Raw genomic sequence first — 19,535 nt, forward strand, 5'->3', positions numbered from 1 at the left:
CATCACAGTCTGAAAAATGTTTTGCGGCTCCACGCACATTGTTGCTTATTTATTTGGTCTAAAATGGCTCTTTTGGCAGGAAAGGTTGCAGACACCTGGTTTGACTGTTCCTGGCACAATCACAGTATGGCAATTGAGGAGGCACATTACATTGGGGTATTTGTACTGTAAATGTTGTCTATGGTAATACTTTCCAGTGCATTTTGCAAAAGGCGCCATTCAATGCTATTGACTGGGAGCAGCAGTGCTGCGCTAAAGCATCAAATACTGTATATATAGCAAAGAAAGTCTGAAGTCTGGAGACGAGTCAAGGTTGAGCCAAGGTTGCGCTTTTACATTCAGTCACTCTCTGGACTGAAAATGTGCAACAACCATGGCAGAGAAAATGCATCTGAGAAAACACTTCATCGTGCAAACTCCATTGATGCGATGAGTAGTGACTGTTTTGTTCAAGAGACGCTAATCCAAAAATCTCACAGGGAAGCAACTTAGCAAGCAGCCAGGCTAATGAATCATCTTTGACATTGAGTCAATCTCTTTGTTATCAAGCAAAGGAATTTCCTGGATTTAGTCGCCATCAATCAATATATATTCATACATTCAATATGATTTTTTTTTTTTTTCATATGAACTCAATGCCCTCGGAGATGCATATGGGTTTATATGGTTTGTGTGCATCTCATGTTTTACTGAACTGATTAATAGCATACAGTATTCAGTAATTCAGTATTTTAGACCACTAAATTAGGACATCTGACGGCAGCAAGATCAAGAATCAGGTACATTCCAAGACAATGTACCATTAGAAATACTTCAAATCCAAATCATGACACATTGCTGTGAAATGCAGTGCAGTGCTTGGTGGAAGACGAGCTCTTCAACCTCCAGTTAGTTTGCATTTCAAAACAAGTTCTTTGATAACAAGTGACATATAGCGCGTGGTGACACGCACTCTTTTCCCTAGTTGAGGCTGGTGCTCTTGTGGACGGGAGACTTAGGAGGGCCCAAAACAAGGCCAAGAATAAAACATCAACTTCTGGTTTTGAGACTCTGAACTGAGGCCTGGAGGTTAGGTAGGTGTCAGTCTTGTGTGACATTTTGCACGACGGCATTTTAATTTTGGAAGTCTTGTGTGAGGCATATTTGTACCAATTGCAGAACTTCAGAAGCATTCAAACGTGAGCTTCTACTTTAAATCTGTATCAGTTTTTGGCTGAAAACAGCAGAGATTGTAGAGGAAAAGAACAGAATGTTAAAATAATCTATGAGTACAGCTGCCTGAATTTTGACCTCTATAAAAACTATAAAGTGGATTTGTATACTACATTTACACCAAAAACTGCAAAGCTGATAGCAAATTCATCAGTGGCTCATGACGATAGCAGGTGTGAGTGATGAAGGGGGCTTTCACAGATCGACTGCGGGTGCTTGGTGCAGGATTAGCGAGTCAATTCTCATGAGCCGAACAATCTCCCTGTGTCGCTGGAGGGAATGAAAGGGTCACAGTTGATGAAAATGAGAAAAGATGGAAGGAAAAAAACAACTTGCCTCAGGGCACTTAATTACAGAAATCAAACTGTAATATTTGGTATCACTGGAGAAACTGAAAGGTATTGAATTCGAAATGAAATGCTATTTATATGTGGGATGTGGGAGGGGGGGGTGGTATCTAGTATCTATGGTCTGCACCTGTTATTAAGCATGTTTGACACTTCCTAACCAGATGTATGACAACAATGTCACTTTAAATATGGACAAAATATGTGCATACATGCAAAAAATTGTCTTAATATATATATATTTTTTAGAATACATTTATCAATGCATGTATGAAAGATCCACTATCCTAAACCAACAACAAAGCTTTTTTATTTTAATTTTATTTTATCCAGTGCAAAATGTCTCTCTTGCATAAGAATTAACATTCAAGGCAGGCACAACACTACTGAACAGAAAACCAACTTTGTGCATTTTTTTCCACAAAAATCAACTCACTCAAAAGTTGTTTTGAGTTTATTGATGTACTATGTGCATCCTGCATATCATTTCAAATCCTCCCAAAAAATTATTCGGCCTACTCACATTGTAGTATTGGGCAGTATAAGGCATGGCTGCCATCTAGTGGTGAATGGTGAAGCCACGCCTGCCATCTAGTGGTCAATGGTGATATTACACATTCTAATTACAGTCAACCCCTTCATATTTGCAGTTTGGAACCCGTGTATTCGCAGATTTGAGAAAAAATATATGATGAATTCATGTATCGAGTTAATTGTTGGAGTACTGTATTACTGTAATGAAACGTCTACTTATTATCAACTTTCACTGTTGAACATAAATTCTGTATAACTACTTAGTAGGAAATCTAGATCAGAAGTGGGGTTATTTTAACTATAATTTGAGAATCACAGTTCTGTACTACATACAGCACAACTCTAATATGATGTAAGACACACAGAAAAATCACATGGTATATTATTAGTCCTAGTGTAAACCTCCATGCTTCAGCAGTTGAATATAAATATTTCAATGTATTATAAATAAAAATTAAAAAAACAAAAAGGAGTAGCACTTCACTCTTTTTTTTTTTCCCATATGAACATCATTAAAAGAGCAGTTAATTTTTTAGCTTTTGCTACCCCCCTCTCTCATAAATGAATTGAGCAGAATACAATGTTTCACATCAAAGGCCTGTAACTAACAATGTTGATCAGTACATGACTGGCTCCCCTCTCATCAGTCACTCGGCAGATCAAGAGGTCTACATCTCACCATCTGACGTCCGCGTGCCTTGAAGCGAGACTATTTCATGCTTCAAGCCCTTGCAGCAATGACGACTGAACTTGAGAGAGTGGGGTTAAAGTGACACTCGACTTGACTGTGAGCAGAAAAGTGATCAGAGGAAAAGATAGGCTGTAATCTTCACATTCCACAACAATCTCTGTGGTTGCCTCGTGGCGGCTGATGCTATCATTTATAATGTCTACAACTTGCATTGCTGGAGGTAGATAACATGAAAACAGTGTTGGAAATCTATTTGGAATTTGGACGATCTAAAGAAAAAGGAAGAATAAATTGCTGTTTTTTTTTTGCAGGTGTATCCTGTTCATGCTGTGTCAGGCCTCTATTTGTTTAGAGTTGTACACTGGACAGGCATGATCAATGGATCGATTTCTGTTTGACCATGAAGACTTTGGTCGGCCAAGTGTAATTTAGTTATGTACGTTCGTCACAACAAGGTTTTGCCCCATGTTCAAACTATTACAGCATCAAAGGCGTACTTACTGTTTGGCAAACATAGGCAGTTTCCTGGGCCCCAAGATTTCCAGGGACGTCTCAGAAAAACAGATGAAAGAAGTTTTCGCCAATTTAAAATGTGCTTATAAACACATTAAAAGCTACAAAAGTTATCAACAGTTTTCACAGTGACAAATGTGTGACCGCAGTCAGGATGTAGTGGAGAAGAATTACAGTATTAAAGCGGTCAAAATGGTAAACAATATTCAATGTTGATCAATTACGGCAAAAGCATTGAGATGAGTCACTTGCTTAAAAATCCTCAGGCAGGATTTTACAGACTAGATAGCTCAGAACATGGGAGAATGTTCTCATTTTTAGTTGATGATTAAATATTACAAATCTTTAGTGATAAATATGTACTATACGGGAATTTTTGAGAACGGTTTATTTAACTATAGTAACTTAAGAATGCCAGATGACTGTAACAGATTTTAAAGGGATTACATCATGGAATTTAAACTAGTTAACTATAGGCATATGATGATGATATAATGTCTTACCCTTGACACCATGGCGACATAATTTTTTTAATGAAATATTAGATATTTTGCTGGGTATTTTTCTAATGCGGAAGTAAAACGCCCGATTCAGTAAAACCCCGCCTCTCCAGGTGTGCCAAGGAGCGCTGTGTGGCCACGCAAGACCGGCGAGCCATGTAGTACAACCGTGTCTTCTTTACATGTGGAAATTGAATGGATGTTCAATTCTTCTATAAACATTGGAGACAAAATGGCTCCTTGCCGCAATAAATCGTAGTGGTGGAGGAGGGGAGAAGAGGGAAGAAAGAAAGAAAAAAAGACAACCTTGAGTTGGTCAAGAACCAGAGACCTGCAGCTCACAGGGTATGCACGCTAACCACTACACCATTCCTTCAGTTATGTTCTATAGCACAAAAAGTTTTACTTGTTTACACAACCAGAACCCTTTCTGGGATTTTATTGTCTTTGCACTTTGGCATTGCAAATGTGAAGGATAATTTATTGCTTTGAATTCACTTGGACAGAATGTTTACTGATAAAGGCTACTTTTGTCACTATCCAATGGAGGTCTCAGAGAAAGTGGGCGTGTGTTTAGTCCGCAGAGGTGGTGCGGGTTGTGGATCAGCTCCTAATGACGTCAAAAAGTGCCAACAGTTTGTTTTCTCAGGTTGGGAGGGGCTGGTGCGTGGAGAGCAGAATGACTTGTAGAGGGGCAAATGGAGGGAAACATCACTTAGGTGATGTTTTTGGTGAGGAATTAGCATTTTAACATGGATAAAAGCGCCAAAAAGTTGATTTTTCACACTGCTGTCCCTTTAAAAGCAGGACAAGTGGCCTCAATTATATACTCACCTTTTGTCAAAATTGAATTTAACTGCCAGTACAGTACAGTTCTTAAGCAAATGTATTTGGTTACATGTAAGTAGCATGTGTAACAAGGCACGATTATGCATTAGAGTTTTGCATTTGACTGTAAAGAGCACTTAGCTCTGAGCCTGTAGCCGTACCATTTTGCTGTTCTGCATTTCTGTTCCACAATTTTCTTTGTTTAAACATATCTATTTGAGTATCTATTACAAATGTAATTTGTTCTTGGGAGGGATCTAAAATGGCTATACAAATGAATTTACAATGAGTCAGTGGTTGCTAGTTAATTTTGCCCTTGGACAATTCTTTGAAGGCTGAGCACTAGACTGCACTGTGGATTAAAAGTAATCCTTTGATATCCTTTTACTTTGCAAGATTAAGCAGCGCTTCCAAGAAACTGGAACGAGGTTGTAGTTGTGACATGGGGACACATTTGTTGTTTGAGATTAATATACCTGTTGCTTGGACTCTTTAACATACAACGGGAGAAATGCAACCAGTGTTTGTGACTACCTACAATGGCATTATGATGCAAACTAAGCAGAACATAAGGCGAAAAATGTTTCCTCTCTGTGTGCTTATCTGAAGGATGTTTAGTAACACAATATTGGGCAATTCATGAAATTCATGGTATTTTTTGGGGAAGATGGTTTCTGTGAGTATAATTTGTCTTTTATTTTACCAGACATGGTGAGAGAGTTAATTGCAGCGGGTGCTGCTGTAAGAATATGTTTTTCATTTAGCTTTTAAAAATGTCATATTCACCCCAGGTGTTGGGCATCTTGCAATAAAGTGGTAGCGGTAGTTTTCAGATACTTTTATGTAGGAGTGTGAGTCAAATACAGAGCAAAGAAGAAACAATACTGTCTGTTTTGCTGCAAGATATCCCTGCAATGAGACTTGCACCAAATCCAGCCAAGAAAGTGGATACATTTTGACAGATTAATCCTATTATGTGTACGAATAGATTAGTTTACACGGGATGCTAGGGGGATTCATATTTTTCTGACAGTGCAGGTGTGAGCACACTATCTGCATAGTGCATTGCAGAGAAATAACCTTTGCAGCCGAGGATAACGGTGCAGTTATTCCTAATCTAGCCTGAGGAGGAGGGCGCATGATTCTCACATAAATAAAAACTGAATATCAATCATGTTGCTAAAAATGCCAAAATGATAGGTTTGAATAGGAAATATAGGTCCGGTTATGGAATTACTAGAATTGAGTGAGTCGGTGTCTAAGATTGACAGTCAATCAAAGAAAAATAGTTTTTGAATCAAATAAAACATTATGATGAGAAACCAAAATATCCTCACATCTGTACACTTACAAAATCATTCCGCTGTCTCAAAAAGATGTAGCAGTTGATGGGTTTGTAAACAATGTTAGTCCCCTCCAGTTCGCTTTCTGCTCACATGAAAAAATTCCACGTGTACACAAATGTGTCACGAAAAACCATGTCATACCGCTAATGGATGACAACAATGTAAACCGGAGGAAGGTTAGCTGTAACGGACCCACAAGTGCATAAAAGTGAGTGTGAAATATTGAGTATAATATCTAACCACAAACACGCTAAACCAAAGTACTGTTTGCTAAAGTAAACAGTTTATTCTGTTTAGATGACAACTGTAGTTATGTAATAATTCTAGAGTTGTGGGAGCATAATAGTAAAGCAACATTTCCTCCTGTTAGCCGCTAAAGCTATCGCTAATGTTGTTGCACTGGTCTACTATGCAAATGTTGTGTCGAAGAATAGAAAAGTTGGAAAACAAATATGCTTAATCCTCAAGACGGCACAATGTGAATATTCACATTTTTCATATTTCAGTGGCTTGAGGTTGGATGGCTTTCAGACCATGTTGCGAAGCATGCTAGGTAGCATTCAGAGCTGTACCGGGACCTCCTCTTACAAGACGTTTTAGAACCGTTGGTTTGTTCCACACCGGTGTTTATGTGTCATGTTCACAAACGAACTAAAGACTCCAACAGTGAAAGTTCCCTTAACCAAGATAAATGTGAGTTACTTGACCAGTAATGATCTTACTTCCTAATCTAATTAAGCAAGCCACAACGAGAGGAAGGTAACCAACACCCGAGGGAGCTTCCTGCTGCTATCACCTGCAGCACAGTAAGAAAAAGAAGGCAATTACACGACAAACTCACTCAGCTGTTAACACTACAATGCTGACACTGTCGCTTCTTTCTCTGTGTGTCAGTGAAAGTGAAAGTCTTGGAGTTAGCTTTAACTTGAAGATCAAACATCATTCTTCCACGTTAGGCTGCTCGATAAAATGCTGCTTTTGTTACTGGCAATAATGACCCGATCCTCAATGTTGTCCAGCTCTACTTTGCAAGGCCAAATAGCCAAACAGCTGAGCTAATCGGAAATCACAGACGCTGTCAGAAATCTGAGAAGAAAAGGTGAGTCATCGAGCACAATTGCAAATGCATTACCACACTTGGAGTGGTTAGACAAAGACAGCAATCCGTAGCCTGAAGATGTTTGTTTTGCTGCGAAAGCACTAATTGTCACAACCACACCTTTACGTTAAGCTCGTAGGTCTCAATAAAAATGGTATTCAGTAATTGTGACAAGCAGGGTTGCTTTGCTGCTCTGTTATGAATATTTTTTTGTCAAGACTGAAGCACAGATAAATGACCAGAACACTGCAAGACAAATGAAAAAGAAAGTTGTACAAAATATAAACAGTATAAAATATGAACATGGTTATTCTGAATAGGAATAAAAACTGTAACCAGTAGTTTGAATAGAAATGTGCAATCGGGCCAACAGCTAATGTGTTTACCATACAAAGTGACCTTTTGGAGAGTGAGGCCACACACACACACAAACTGTTTGAGGACAAACTTCACTTTACACAATTCTAGTGTGACCTCGTGAAAAACCTTGAACGCTAGTGCAAAACTCCAATCTTCTCTGTGCTGTTCAGTCATTTGAATTTGTAGGTTAAAGGTCGGAACTCCATATCAAGAGCGAGTTCAGACTAAAAGAACGCCACTCAGGTGAGTGCAGGTTAAAGTCTCCCAACGGCCCGACCATTAAGCAGGTGACTAGATGAGAGACTCACCATCAGATAAAGCCCCTGTGGACACAGGAGCGAGTTACTTGACATGCGAAAAAGCTGGTGGATCCTCCCTTCTGAAAAATAATGACCCACTGCATTTCAAACCCGAGTAAAAGAGGACTGAAAACATCACTTCATCCTCCAGTCTAGTGTGGCGGCTGCGCCAGTCATTTACACTCACCGCACTTCGTCTGCTCCCTGTCTGACTTCATCCCCTTCTGAGAGGGGAGTTCTCCAAAGAATTCCAGGATCCGTCAGTAGTCTGCCGAAGCCTTTGACAATGCACAAAACCCCTTTTAAACAAATATATTTAACAGCCACCACAAGTGCTTATATTAGCATTCCATTGGCTCCAGGAAATATCCAATATCCAGGTGCTGCTGCCGCCCTGTGTACCTGTTTACGGCGACTCCCACTGCTTCTGCCATACAGTGCCCCTGGCCCCTCCTCCCTTATTCAAACAGTGGACTGAGCTCAGTGGGGCCGTGACTATTTTCCCATATTGCTCAAACACGCTCAGAGACACGGATACACAGATGAGGGGCGGAGCCAAGTCAAGGTGTTGGTTTGCAAACAGGTGAGTGTGAATGCGTGCTTACTACGGCGGGCCACACAGCAACACGCCTGACAGCTGTTGACTTGCCTCAGGGTCTATACAAACATTATGCTAATAATGCCTCGATTTAGAGCACACGATGTGGTAAACAGACTGTCGTCGTCCTATGGTGGGTTCAAATAAAACTCACTTTCTTAGATGAGAACAATCTTGCAGTTCTGTTTTGGACTGTATCGACCCAGTCCACTTTCCAATTCCTCTTTGTGAGTCGATTATTTTCACACTAAGTGCACCCCACAAGGATAAGACCAGTCAATATGCAGTTTGTGAAAGCACAAATATGAGCCAAGTTGCTTTAATCCCTTTGCAATTTTATTTTTCACAATTCATAGAAAAGATACGTAGACAATAATGTTGACTTATAGTGAGGTCAAGTAATGTTATAATTAGGCATGATGTCATCAAATAAAGTTATGTTCTGCACATTAAAATGTCTTTGCACTAGCAGTGGGTACAGTGGCAGACTATAGTTAAAGTTAAAGTACCACTGATTGTCACACCTACTGTACCTAAGTGGGGCAAATTTCTTTCTTCGCATTTGACCCATCCCCTGAGGGAGCGGTGAGGTGCACCAGGAGCCGCGCTCACGGCAATATCGTGATATCGCAATATTAAAACATCCTCGTCAACATGTCACGATGTTAAAAGCAGCACATCTGTTGCTGGAAAATTCTGAGACTGGATGAGTTGGATGAATGTGAGGTTTGGTGTTATGGTCACATATGTTTATAGTGTCAGTGAAATCTAACATTGTAAGATGAACACCAATAGTTTTTTGGTTCAAAGCTTTTTTTTAAATTTATGTTGTTTTTTTTTGTTTTTTTTTTAAAGAAGTTGTTAAAGCAATGTTAAGAGGAGTAACAATTACAGTTTTAAAGTCAGCAAGAAATTGTTTCTAAAGGATCTGAAGTGCATTGGCCTTGTACTCAATATCTTAGAATTGCAAGAAGGAGAAACTGGAGAAAAGCAGTAATAGTGTAATTTATCATGTCTCCCAGTGGGATGGAAAACTACTTAACTAATGTGCTGGTCATGGTGTCTGGTGGAGTTCACTAACGGCTTCATTCACAGCTTCTTTATGAACAGGATTCTTATTGTTCTTTGACTTGTGTTTTTTAATAGTCAAGTAATTACATTTATTTCAACTCATTAATCACTCAATTTCCCGTAATTGAGATTATTTGTGAATTAAAGAGAACAAAAAAAATAATAAATTGTTATTTGTTGAAAGGTGGCCAAATGAATAACACTGAGTTCTCCTTAAAAAATAAAAATAAAAATAATTCAGATTAATCACATTTTATACAATTACTATTTTCTACGGAGCTTGCAACAGATACAATATTTTTCAATTTTTTGTATAAAATATTGTAAGTGCCCTACAATTCTGGTACATCTAATAATCCTATAATTACTACGAGCAGGGGTTTATAGCGTAATATAAAGTTACTTATGTCCCAAACTGAGTGAGTGTTTTTTCTGCACTGCAAAATTCCATACACCAATAAGATCATCCATCCATCCATCCATTTTCTTAATCGCTTGTCCTCACAAGGGTCGCGGGGGGTGCTGGAGCCTATCCCAACTGGCTTCGGTACACCCTGAACTGGTTGCCAGCCAATCGCAGCCAATAAGATCAATAGTTAGCAAAATACTTTTCAAAATACTCAACACATTTTTGCTGCAAAATGTGTCGATCTGCTAGTTTCTCTGTGGCAGCGCCATTTGTGAATCGCTGCATGACCGGAGACAAGAAACTTGTTGTACATGTCAGCACACTCCTCACTCCTCCTGCTTTCATAACTTGCACAATGTACTTTTCACCACAAGGGATCTCCAGTGGATAACCGCTGGGATTTGATACATTCAAGTCTTGGAAATGTCCATTCCTCTCCCACGACCGCTGTCTCACCCTGCACCTCTTCACTACGTTTCCTCAGGCAAAGAACGTAAATGGGCAGTGTGGGTCAGCAATAAAATGTCAACTACAAGTCTTTTGTTTTGACGTAAAACTAAAATGTGTACAAGGCAAGGAAGGCACTGCCTGCCCAAGGCTGAAATGAAACCATTCGGCTTCCTCTATTTATAAAAAAATAAATAAATAAATAATAATTTCAGAAAGCCTACATTGCCTAGCTTTGAAAGTGAAACTTCTTCTGGCCTGCAGGCACAAATGCAAGGCAATAACCCTTTTAAAACTGGAATATTGGCGAAATTCGGGTTTTGTAAGGCCATGTAAACACGCACAATAACCAGAATATGCTCTTTTTGGGGTTTTGAAAAAGCCAAATAACGCCCAATTCAGACTGTCTGCGGAACGGACGCGGTGCGTTTTCCGTACGGCCGCCGCAAGGAATAGAAAGCGAGTCTAAGTGTCAATTCACCCCAGCTGCAGTGCAGTGGATTTTCATGAAGCTGATGAAATTACACGAGCCGGACAGGAAGCCGAGCATCGGCATGAAGGTAGATCCGGTATATTTAAAAATAAAACCGTTTTGTGAACTCATTTTTGGGGGGAGGGAATCTAGCTAACTACATAGCATGAGTCGGACATTTAAGACAAAAAACAAGCTCAGAATGAATTAAACATGACAAAATAACACTATTTAAACACAAAACGTACTTACCCATGGTAGAAGTCCCAGATATAATGTCCAAAAGCATATCGATGTGATAGCAAGCAAGTGTGGCTATTGTTTACAAATAGGACTCTATATACTGTACACAGTTATCGCGTGAACTCAACTCTCCAACCCCCGTTATCTTGTGGTCTGGCGGGTGCAGATTTCCGGACATAGACAGCTCACGCAACACACACGGTGTGAATTGCAGTCCGTGCAGATGCCGTACGGAGAACGCACCGGGATGCGATCGGGGCAATGTTTTTCGCTGTGCGCATACTCGCTATTTTCTTCTTCGTCTTCTTCTCTTCTTCGCTGATTTGATTCGCAAGGAATCTTGGTCTAGGTCTATGTAGTCACGACTTGTATGTGCAGCTGCCTCCTACTTGCTAAAGGAGCCTCCCTTGAATACATTGATTTCTCCGCTGCGTTTTCACGTTATTTTGTGTCTCTAAGGCGAAAACGCCACAGTTTGGGTCTATATACACATACAGTAAATACAAGTATATAAGTCCGTGCTTCTGGCGTGTAACCCACCAGAAATATTTAAGCCATTGTCAACAAACATGACGCTCGCAAGAAAGAACCACACTTCTGATACGAGGAGGAAACCGACCACTTTACTTAGCGTGGTGAGTGACATAAATATAATGCCTTTTATTGAACGTATAGTAAGTTAAAAGCGGAAATGACGCAATTTACGTAGTTACGTTGTCCGCGCATGGGGGTCCGAACGGGTTAATCCAATCGAGCACAAATGAGCAAGTAAACGGGAGTAACTCTTTCCGCCATGCATAACCATAATATCGACTGCATGTAAACGTAGTCACTGACAACCATATAACATACTTTTTCCCTTTCACCTTTCATGTCAAGGATTGTCTTCCCAATCAATGCAATACATTTAAAGCACCATACATTAGATCCAACAATAGCTTCAATAGATGAGCGTTTTACTACAATTTCATTTCATTTTTTTCATCCCTTTGACACAGCCCCCCTAAAACTAACTGAGAGGATGACATAGAAGAGGCACACAAGCAAAGAGGAGACTCTGCAAAGTGACCATGAACATCATCAACAACAACACAAGAGTTTTTCTTGCCAGTCCAATAGGGTCATAATTACAAGGTAAGCGGCATATGAAGTAGAATGCCGAATTAAGCCATTGTGTATGAGGATATTGGCGAGACTATTACCTGCATGGAAAGGACAGTGGAGATGCTTGGATATTGTTAATGGTGGCAATTTGACGTGCACTTTCTGTGGCTCAGGGGGCTTCTGTGGGTGAAGATGTTTTTGAAAATACTTTTCAATACCACATTCACCCTTTTTTTTATTAGTTCTTTAGTAGAAGATGTTTTCACCTTCAATTGCATTTACACACAAATGGACAGTTTGTACTGTGGTTGTTTTACAGGTTGCAATGACATTTGGTTTGTATAGTAGCATTGATATGACCAATTTGAACATTTTAATGATTTCATGCAATTAATCTTGTTTCCAACTTTTCCCCTGATTACATCCCAATAACAAAAGAAGTAAAATCATAAATCAACAACAACAAAAACAGTTAAATCATTGCGAGTTAAAAGGGAAGTTTGCAATATTAAAAGTGCTAGCAAGATTTCAATGTAGCCTCACTTCACTAATCATAGTTTCAAAAAAGCTCCTGATCAGCATGAGGATGCGGGTGTGTACCCCGCGGGGACCGGTTATATGTGCGCTCGCAAGTACACAGCAAATATTTACAATTTGTCAATAACACCTTATGTATTTTTTATGTAATAATTTATTTTAAACATGTAAACAAATAAGAGTACAGCATAATACAGTAACTTGGGGGGAAAGCCCAATTAAAACCATCAACAAATTAAAAAAAGGCATGATTGGTTGTTGTGTTTTGAGCATGTTAGGTTCTTAAAAAATAAATAAAAAATAGGAGGCCCAATGGGGCCTGAAAAAGATGATTTATTTTCAGAGATTATTTTATTAATGTACCACAGTCAGTTTTATTAAATTTTATAAAAAAAAAGAAGAAAAAATCTGAATTCCCATAGTGCAAATTGGGTGATAATGTACAATCATGCAAAACTATAAGTGTGAACGTGTGCAGTGTGATATTATTACATACTGATATCACTAATGGTGTGCAATGTACATATTTTATAGACAACTACAATGAATATTGATTGACCTAAAAAAAAAAAAATTCCTGTATGACGCTATTATGTTGACATGAATAATACGCCATCATGACATATAAAATGACCTATTAAACAATATACCTCCAATCATCAAAGAGGTTGATTTCTGAAACTGCTACAGCAATGGAAATAAAGTGACTGTTGCACCAGTTGCAGATATTTGCAGACTGCAGTTCATACACAAATCAGATAAATGATGACTAGATTAAATGTTTTCCGATCACAAACGGCGAACATGCCACGAAATATTGTTACTGAGGGGCGCGCGGAGAGGGGTGGTCGTGCGCGTCTTTCTCCACGATTTACACGATCACAATCAGATCAATGCTCCTTAAACACGCCATTCATCCGGTATCAGCGGCGGCGGAGGGTTGTCTTATATTATTGTATTAAATTAAACCTAAAGCCTCACGGTCACAATTTGATGCCCCTTCAGCATTCAGCCACTAACAGCGACAGCTGAGATACTCTGATGGCACTTTCATCACGGAGGTTGTTATTGACTTCCGAAGACAGCCTCCCAAAAATCGTAATTTTTCGGGCCTCTATTTGTTTACAAGTGTCTCCAGCTCACTTTTTTTTTTTTTCATTTGTGCCTCATGCTTTATAATGTGATTATCTTATCGTAATTATTCCCACCCGCAAGCCCTGTTTATACTAATTTGCATATTTATGTACGGGCGTGGAGAGGAAGGACTCGTACTCTAACATTTGCGCATTGATTGAGATGTATGAAAGGAATGTGCTTGGATTACGTACGCACAGATTCGTACAACTTTTTTCATGCGTGCGACGTTTTCTGGATATGGACGTACGGCGTGTATTAGTATGAAAGCCACACAAGTTTTAGTACATGAGGCCCCTGGAATCATAAATAATTGACTTCATGACAAGTAAATGCAGACGGAAAGAACAAAGTATTTTCAACCTGTGCAAACTTTTTCATAGTTTATTTGTACAGTATACCTTGCTTAGATTTAGGCTTGGACATGTGCAGGGTATTACCTTTGTCCAGGGAGGCATCAGGAGAGTTGAAGTCCATCAGACTGCTGATTTCACCCGTGTAGCACAGGTCTGTGGCGGGCGCCTTCTGCCTTGTGTGCAGAGAGGTATCTGGGACAAAAACAAATAAACATTTTTAATTCAACATGCAAGACTTAAAAAGCTCAAATAATTTACAGCTGTACATGAAAGTTTAAACCGATTCGACTCAAAGGCTCGCAATCAATTTTTCCTTAACTGCTTCATGATGTGAATAATCAACAACCAATTAGAAAACATTGTAGTAGGACATATAGGACCATGCATCACACTACACCAGTCACCTATAAAGTAGAGCATTCCTCTCAATGCACATTTCACTCCACATTCTATGCTATCCCTCGAGAAGCTTATTCAGCATTTACCGCAGGCCATGAATGCAACATCATGGAAAACAGCCTAAACTCAGCACCGTCACGCAAATATTAGCATTTTTATGACTCGACTTTGATTTGCTTCTGATGAGGTTCAGTGGCTTTAATATAGTTTTCGTTAACCACCAGTGGCATATAGTGATAGCATAACAAATGCATTGCTCCAGGCCAGCTCCCCAAAGTGTTCACAAAACTGCAAGCGAGCGCAGTCAGCGTTTGTTGTTCATCTAAATAAAAATGAGCACGACCGTTCCGAGTGTATTTTTTGTCAAAGTGGACATCACATTTTAATAAAGTAGGAGCATACTGCTTAGACAGTAACCACTGAAGGCTTTATTGACGCACGGACGCTTTCACGCGGATCCTCGCTTGTTTGCTGTATGGTGGTGACGACATGCAGCGATACATTTAGTATGTATTTATTACAAAGCACGCTGTGACTCCTAATAAAAAATAAAAAATAAATACACACACATCCACTTCCTTTCGCTCTACTACTCTATTGCTCATCACACTGCCATTAGTACCCACTACCTAGCTTTTAGAAAGCCATTAGTGGTTGAACTATATGTGGTAATTACAAACTGATGTGTCTGGGGGGGAAATGCATGGGGTCAAGGGGCGCTACTGCCTTTATCGCAAGATTAGTCATCATGCTTGCAATAATGGACTTTATTAGGCAACAAATAACAGCCTTGCTCTCTGTCCAGATTGAAGTGATTGCTTTGAGCACATCAGCTGCTCAGACTATATGAAAAATGTATCAGCCCACAAAAGCATCCATTATTTTTTGTTACTCAACACACATCTGGTTTATCTTGATGCTGCAAATGATCATATGCTATAACTATTGTTCAGCGTTCATAAATTCAACCTAGCACTCTCTAGATTGATTTTAAGCTTTTCCAGTAGTGGTCAAATTTACTCAAATGTGAACACGCTCAAAATGATTTGAATTTGAATTTGAAAAAAAAAACAACATTGCAGTATGTGGAATGATGTGAAATTACTTGCAATGACTTTAATTATATGGAATTATGTGGGATGATACACAATAAAAAGAAAAGGGATTAATATGTTAGAATATGAGAGGCAACTGTAAATATTTTTAATTTGGGGCTTTTGAAAATTTGGTGAATAGGAAAGATTGCTCTGAACATTGAATCAGAATGTTTTAAATTTGTCAAGTAATGTTGAGAGAGGAGAGTACATCCTAATATGGGAAATTTTTTGTATGTGCAAAATTTTGAAAATTGTTCCCAGTTAAAAGATTGAAATGTCAAATTTAAAGATGTGACTGTTTTTGTTGAATGTGTCATTGTGAATGATTAGGGATTTTGTTGTGGGCACTCTAAGTAAAAAATATTAAATTGTTGGTCACTGGGAAATTTTGGCATGTAAAGAATCTCTCCCAAGATAAATTGAATGAGCTGAGTGATTAAAATTCCCAAAAATGTGAATTATGTACTTGTGTAATATTGAATGTGCCATTGGAGATAAATGGAGAATTTTTGGGTGACAAATGTTGAATTTTGGAAACATTTTGAATATTTGGAATGAGAAAAATACTATCCCCCATGGTGTGAATTTTTGAAATATGTTGAGAATGGAATTATGTCAATCGGATGAGTTATGTGAAAGTAGATGCTCGTCAAAAAAGTTGGGAGTATAAAAATAGAGATAACATAGGCATTCAGCCTTCACACAATAAAGGCGGTATAATGATATGAACAAAATTCATTATTGGTAATGTGATTCGAAGATCATTACAATTAATTGAAGCATTATTCCATAATGGAGGTGCTGCTTTTAACAGTTCACGGCCAACCACATTATTCCACACAAACATTTTTTGACAGAAATTAAACAACCCTTCTAACTGTCAAGTCAAGTGCAGCGGTTAATGTGAATTCCATATACTCATTCTTATGATAGATGTTTTCTTTTGTGACCATTAGGAATGGAAATTTTTACTAAATTCTCTCGATGGGCTATGCAGAATATTCACACTCATTAGATGGATGGAATTTTGTATTTCCATTATTTTTAATTGGACGGGAGAAGCTTTCTTAGTGATCATGATTAAAAAAAAAAAAAATAAATAAATAAATATATATATATATATATAAAACATATATATATAGCCTGTTTAATCACAAGCATTTTTTTCAGATCACTAAATGTATTGAAAGATTTCTGCTATAGCCGCTTGCATTCAAATGCCTGCTACGTTGAGTGAATGTGACACCCGGCACATTTGCATACACCTGTTCCATAAATCCCATGTGGGATAATCGAGTAAGGCTTTGAAATAAGAACACAATTTCCTCTCTGCTTCCATCTTATGTTTTGTTTCAGCCCTTATCTTCCCAATATGCCAACAGCAGCAGAATTACAATATTCTCAATCAAAGCTTAGCATTCAAGCGTAGATACTGTATCTGCTTTACAGTGACAAGACAAATACATATTTTTCCGTTAGACAACGTTTCTGAATAAAGTAAGGAATGTAAGAAAGAGTGTAACATACTTAAAATCACTCCATTAATGTATTTAAAAAAAAATGCAAAGGTGGGATTATGATGTTGTTTATTGGTTAAATTTATAGGGTGAAATACATTATTGAGTCATTATTGATCCCTCTCTAGGACCCCTTTTTGACAGAACAAGATGCCTCTTTTTTTACTTGTCATGCTTTGGAACAGCCTTGTCAGAACGGGGACATTCCAACATATAATATATAATGTGACTGACTGTTGCTCATGACAAGCAGATGCAAGCAAACCACTGCAGCAAAGTAGAGAATTTACTTTTCTAGCAGACTATTCCCGAATGTTACAATGAACTTTAATTATTTCCATGCTTAATCTGTTAATATTCATAACTTGATGTAAACATAATGTATGCATTTATTTGACTTTCTCTGCTTAGTAAATGTGCTTCCCTTTGAATGTCACAGTGTATATACTGTATTTTATGGGCCCTTGAACACTATAAAAATCAGACCATCGAGAAAGCCATTGCTCCCTCGGTTCCAAATTCACAATATGACAAAAGCACACTATAAATGATCAATGAAATCATACAACGAGCAGTGAGGGGACTCCGATGCTCTATTAAGATATAGAATGATTCAATAAAAGTTGTACTTTATATTGAAATCCCTGCAATAGCTCCCAGTGCGCAACACTCACTGAGTTCAAAGTTAGAACATTAATTTAAAGGTAAATCAAGTCGACACGGCTGCAATGAGCCGAACTTGACATGATTCCGAGATAAAATGTTTCCCATTTGAGCCTCCTAAAGGGAATGAATGAAATAGATTACTTAAGTGCTCATGGTCTGTCTGTCCCCTTGAATCCTCCTGTCTGACTCCTTCACCTCTCCTCCTCCCTCATTTTCTCTGTGACTTTTTTTTTGGTGTTCCCAAAGCGCTTCTCACTACTGTGCCAGGCAAATTTTATCTGCAGGAAAAAGCGGCGGGTGGAACAAAAGAAGGCCCTAATGACTAGTGGAGGTGATTAAGGACTGAATAGGCGCTATTGCCGGGACCTTCACTGAGCTGCCCGCGTTCTTCAAGTCGGTCTGCAATCTGCAGATAGGCAGCGCTTCTCTTACGCCTGCCGCGTGCCTTTAATTGCACCGACATCCCCTGGACTACAGGCTGCCGGACTTGAGATAAAGCTAGTCAATTCATGCATTAATTACACTCACCTACCTCAAGACCCCAATTTAAGGGTCCGTCTAAATACACAGCACATAATAATGGTCTCGGAATGTGATTGAAGCGGGTCTCTGGTGGTTAACATTTGCCGCCTACGCCAACTGTCTGCGATCTGAATTCATATTGCAATGAACGGCGTCAGAATCACAGAACGTACCCGTGTTGTGTGTGAAGGCGGAGGATGAAGGAATGATGACGAGAAGATATTACTACAGTGAAAATCATAGGTAAATAACGTCACAACTCGATCATGAGCTTTAAAACATCCTTTTGTCCAGCTGTTCGACTGGCAGGAGACAGTTTCTTTTTAACAGACCTGTGATCAGCAACTTCAATACCTTTTTTATTCCTATAATCAAAGTACCCAAGCAAATGAAACGTGTCCATGCTGCATTTATAAGCTCAATCGATTGTACGCTGGCAAGTGGCATCTCCATGCGTTCAAACAGAGATCAATGCTACTTATAAGCAGACAGGTTTTTCAAGTAAAGAGAGCAGATGAATGACAAATCATATTACAGCTCCTCAGCGGTGTATTTAATCAAGCTACTTCATTAAAGCCACTACACTGATGTTCATTTTCCACAAGCACCACAAACAAATCCATGATTGCCAAGTCACAGTTATCAAAATAAATTATTAGACTGATTAATCATAAAGAATTATGTTGATGATGTGGCATTGACTGCTGATGAATTGAGTCTTAAAGCCATTGAGGTAAAATGGAGCGCACAACAACCAGCAGTGATACTTTGATTCAATCAACAACAAGACATTAATTGTGGGAAGGTGAGATTCAGATTTGGTCGTCTTTCAAATGCAACGCTACACTCTGATGGAATGGAATGAGAGCAATCACAGCATAGTGATAATGTAAATAAATGTTGAAGCACACTCACACTTAGCAATCAACTTGAACCTCACCCCCACCAAAAATAATTAATTACCTGATGAATGTGTCATTTATTTTTCATAGTTGATCAACGAAATTTGATGTGAATCTGCACACTCATGATGTGATTTATCTGTAAGCTCATACATTTACTATTAAGTACAAAATGTTTGTTTATGATAGGTCTGTTTTCCTTCCCACTTCCTGCATCAGCATTTCAAGCATGACATTATGTGCTAACATATAGACACGTTGGAGTGATTGGGTTACGGGGGTGAACAACTGTGAATGTACTTTGTCACTGTTGCCATTGACAACCACTTTAC

The 19,535-nt window shown here is 38.7% G+C and overlaps 1 protein-coding gene across 5 annotated transcripts in view; it reads right to left on the reverse strand.

Moving 5' to 3' along the window:
* Window positions 1-19,535, reverse strand: part of kazna (kazrin, periplakin interacting protein a) — a 138,132-nt gene that overhangs the window by 30,605 nt on the left and 87,992 nt on the right. For all 5 annotated transcript variants that reach the window (XM_077585786.1, XM_077585794.1, XM_077585812.1 and 2 more), the window contains one exon: window positions 14,185-14,292. In XM_077585786.1, the coding sequence (XP_077441912.1) occupies window positions 14,185-14,292 (108 nt within the window). The remainder of the gene's footprint in view (window positions 1-14,184; window positions 14,293-19,535) is intronic.

Source organism: Vanacampus margaritifer, chromosome 1 (genome assembly GCF_051991255.1).
Source record: "Vanacampus margaritifer isolate UIUO_Vmar chromosome 1, RoL_Vmar_1.0, whole genome shotgun sequence".
Taxonomy (NCBI): domain Eukaryota; kingdom Metazoa; phylum Chordata; class Actinopteri; order Syngnathiformes; family Syngnathidae; genus Vanacampus; species Vanacampus margaritifer.